Below are 3039 nucleotides of genomic sequence, written 5' to 3' on the forward strand. Positions count from 1 at the left end.
ACCATGCACCCGAATCTCTCATATTTCAACACTTAGATTCATACAAAGCATGCAAAAAAATAAAATCCTACATACCACCCTAGCTAATCTTCATCGTTGGAGTGCCGCGCGCCGGGTGGACGGGCATGTAGGAGGGCTCCGTCTCCTCCTCCTCCTGCTCGACCTCATCCATGTACGCGAACATCTCCTCCTACTGCTCTGCGGCGTGCTGCGCCTCCATCTCCTATCGGCGACGGCGTCTCGCCTCCGCATCCGACTCCGAGCAGAGGGAATCGAGGATGGCCTGCTGCTCCACCCACAGATCCGCGTCCCCTGTGTCCCTCACATCCTACTCCGGCTCCTCCTTGTCCTGCTCCTGCTCCTCCTCAACCCCCCCCCTTCTCCTCCAACTCCTCCGGATCCACTGCATCCGGACGTAGCTCTACTGCGGTTTGGGTTTCGCACCTTGCCCGGTTCTGCTCAAAGAGCAGCAGCCGGCACTCCAACGTTACAAATGGGTGGCCCCATATCCGGCGCGTGGGGACATGGCTACTAGTGGTGGCGGACAGGGTGTGGAAAGTGGCGTCGGCGATAGACGAGCGAAGGAAAATGTGGAGGGGTAGGGTTTCGGTGCAGACGGTCGGCTAAAATAACAGGCTAGGCACTACACGGCCCACCGGAGAGGTGCCACGCAGCGAAATCGGTCCAACGAAGAAGACAAGCTTCGGACCGCCGGGTTTTCATGTGAGACCCCAACGCCGGTCCGATGTGGCGGGCGCGCCCTGATGCTCCCATATCCGCTCCATATTTTGGCCGGATATGAGGGGTACCGGTTAGTCCGGGCGTTTGAGGCCCGTTTGAGGCGCCGGCTGGGTTGAAATTTTATGACCGGTCAGTGACCGGGAGTCCATCCGGACGTTTGAGACAGGTTTGGAGTGGCAGACTGTAAATGTTGTGAGCCCATGTTTCCTTGTATGTAAAAGGCCACGGGCGAGTTACTTTGCCGTTGGATCTTTCTCGTGGTACAGCATAAAGTTTTGCAACTTTTCACCAAGAATACACGTTCTACCGCTTATGAATCACGGAAGATTCAGATCAAAATATATCACTAGCAGATGCAAATGACTTGCATGTCAGCAGTGCTTAAGAATGAAGGACGTTCGAGGGAAAATGCAACTATGTAGTTTAGACTTTGGAGCTAAATTAATTAGCATCAATATGATACATGTTAAAAGTGTATAATGTATAACGTGTGTACGGTAAATGTATAAACCATACACACGAGTAGATAAGGGTCGGCGTTGTGTTTGTAATCCTGGTTGTTAGGGTCATTGCGGATGATCTCATCTCTTGTATAGATTATGACTTGGAGATCAATCTAGCAACTACCTGACAACTAACTCTGTAATCCTTCTGCATATATAAACACGTAACGTGTCCCTGCAGAGGCATATGCTTCTCGCAACTTTATATGGTATTTGAGCCAAAAGGTCTTGAGTTCAAAACCTTACCAACGCAGTATATTATGCGACCTACATCGATCTCACATCTAAGGACAAAAATAGCCTAAACGTGAGGGGGCGGGGGGTATTGAAATATATTGCCCATCTCTCTTCATCAGTTCAGACTTTTGAATGAGTTGGCTGGAATATGAATTCAATAATACAAACACCGCAACAGGGCTAACTCCATGCATCCATGCTCAGACCAAGACACACACACCACTGCTTTCATTAGGGCATGTACAATGGTTGATAAGATAGTCTTATCTTAAGTTTTGCATGTAATTTAGAGATGATAAAAAAACGTGTCTACAATGGGTCATCTCTTAGCCTTATCTTCAATAACTAGCTATTCCTAAAAATATGGTGAGACATATTATGCTAAGAGATCATCTTTTGTCTTATCTTAAATAAGAGAAGACAAACCTTTCTTTTGATTTCTCTCTCCTCCACCTTATCATTTATCCTACGTGACATTGCTAAGATAGAACTATTGTACATGCCCTCAGATATGCACACGCTGTGGCCAATGACTTTGTGACACGTACGAGCCATACATGCATGCTCACGCAGCTAATCCAAGGACTTCTTATTACACTAACAGATACATGTAATTGAAAGCAGGGACACACATTCAGCTACTACGACGTTCACATACGCGCTCGTGTACCGGCCACCTCAAGGTATCACGCCGCCTCCGCCTCCCCCTCCTCCACCTCCGCTACCAGCGCCGAAGCCACCGCCGAAACCACCGAACGGCCCGGCGCCAGCCCCAAACCCGCCGTGCGGGCCAAAGCCGGCGATGCCCCCGCCGAGCGGGCCACCGTTGATGGCACCACCGAAGAGCCCGCCGTCACCACCAGTGCTCCCAGCAAAGGCAGTCTTGGCTTCATCGAAACCATCACCGTCTTGATTGTTACGACCGGCCGCATTAACGACAATATCGCAGTCGTCGCCGGCAGGCATACCCCTGCCCGCCGCCACCACGGCGAGGCACAGTACGAGGGAGGCGATGCACCACCACTTGCTCATGGCTGGTTGGTCTCAGAGAGGTGTGTGAGCCGAGTAACGCGGTGGCAGGGGGGTTTAAAGGGAGGAGGAGGACGAGATGGACAGGTGCGAGCGCGTGACAGTAATTAAATGGAAGGTGGCAGCCGGCAAGCGGGTGGTTGTTGCCATGCATGGCGCAATAACTCGGAGATGAAGAAGTCGGTCCATGAGAAGTTATTGCGATCTAACGCTGGTGATCTGGTACTGTAGCGCGCACTACTCGGAAATAAAGTACTGACACGATTTTTACTGAGTGTTAGCTTTCACAGCCAAAAGAGATTGTCACCAGAGATGACTCCGTGCTGGCTCCAGATCAGTTCGGTTGCATGCTTGTCATTTCTGACGTTTCTAATATGATTTCTTTTCATGAACTCCTGCTATATACACTGTCAATCAATGAACTTCTTGACTTGGCACTCTCCATCTGCCCCTCGAATCTATAATACCTAAATAGTTGATCCCTACTAAGCTAATTCTCTTCACATGCAGACCATCCACATTAGCAACC

General features: G+C 50.1%; 1 protein-coding gene across 1 annotated transcript; it reads right to left on the reverse strand.

Annotated features, from left to right (window-relative positions):
- Positions 1–1870: 1870 nt before the first annotated feature.
- LOC125549569 (glycine-rich protein 5-like) lies at positions 1871–2559 on the reverse strand. The gene has a single exon (XM_048712949.1). It carries the CDS (start codon positions 2511–2513, stop codon positions 2160–2162), a length of 354 nt encoding a protein of 117 aa, XP_048568906.1. The 5' UTR covers positions 2514–2559; the 3' UTR covers positions 1871–2159.
- Between the last annotated feature and the right edge of the window lie 480 nt (positions 2560–3039).

This window comes from Triticum urartu, chromosome 3 (genome assembly GCF_003073215.2).
Source record: "Triticum urartu cultivar G1812 chromosome 3, Tu2.1, whole genome shotgun sequence".
In the NCBI taxonomy this organism is placed as follows: Eukaryota; Viridiplantae; Streptophyta; class Magnoliopsida; order Poales; family Poaceae; genus Triticum; species Triticum urartu.

Bases quoted from the DNA above. Each gene is read 5' to 3' on its own strand.
- LOC125549569 (XM_048712949.1), bottom strand. From the start codon at position 2,513: ATGAGCAAGTGGTGGTGCATCGCCTCCCTCGTACTGTGCCTCGCCGTG.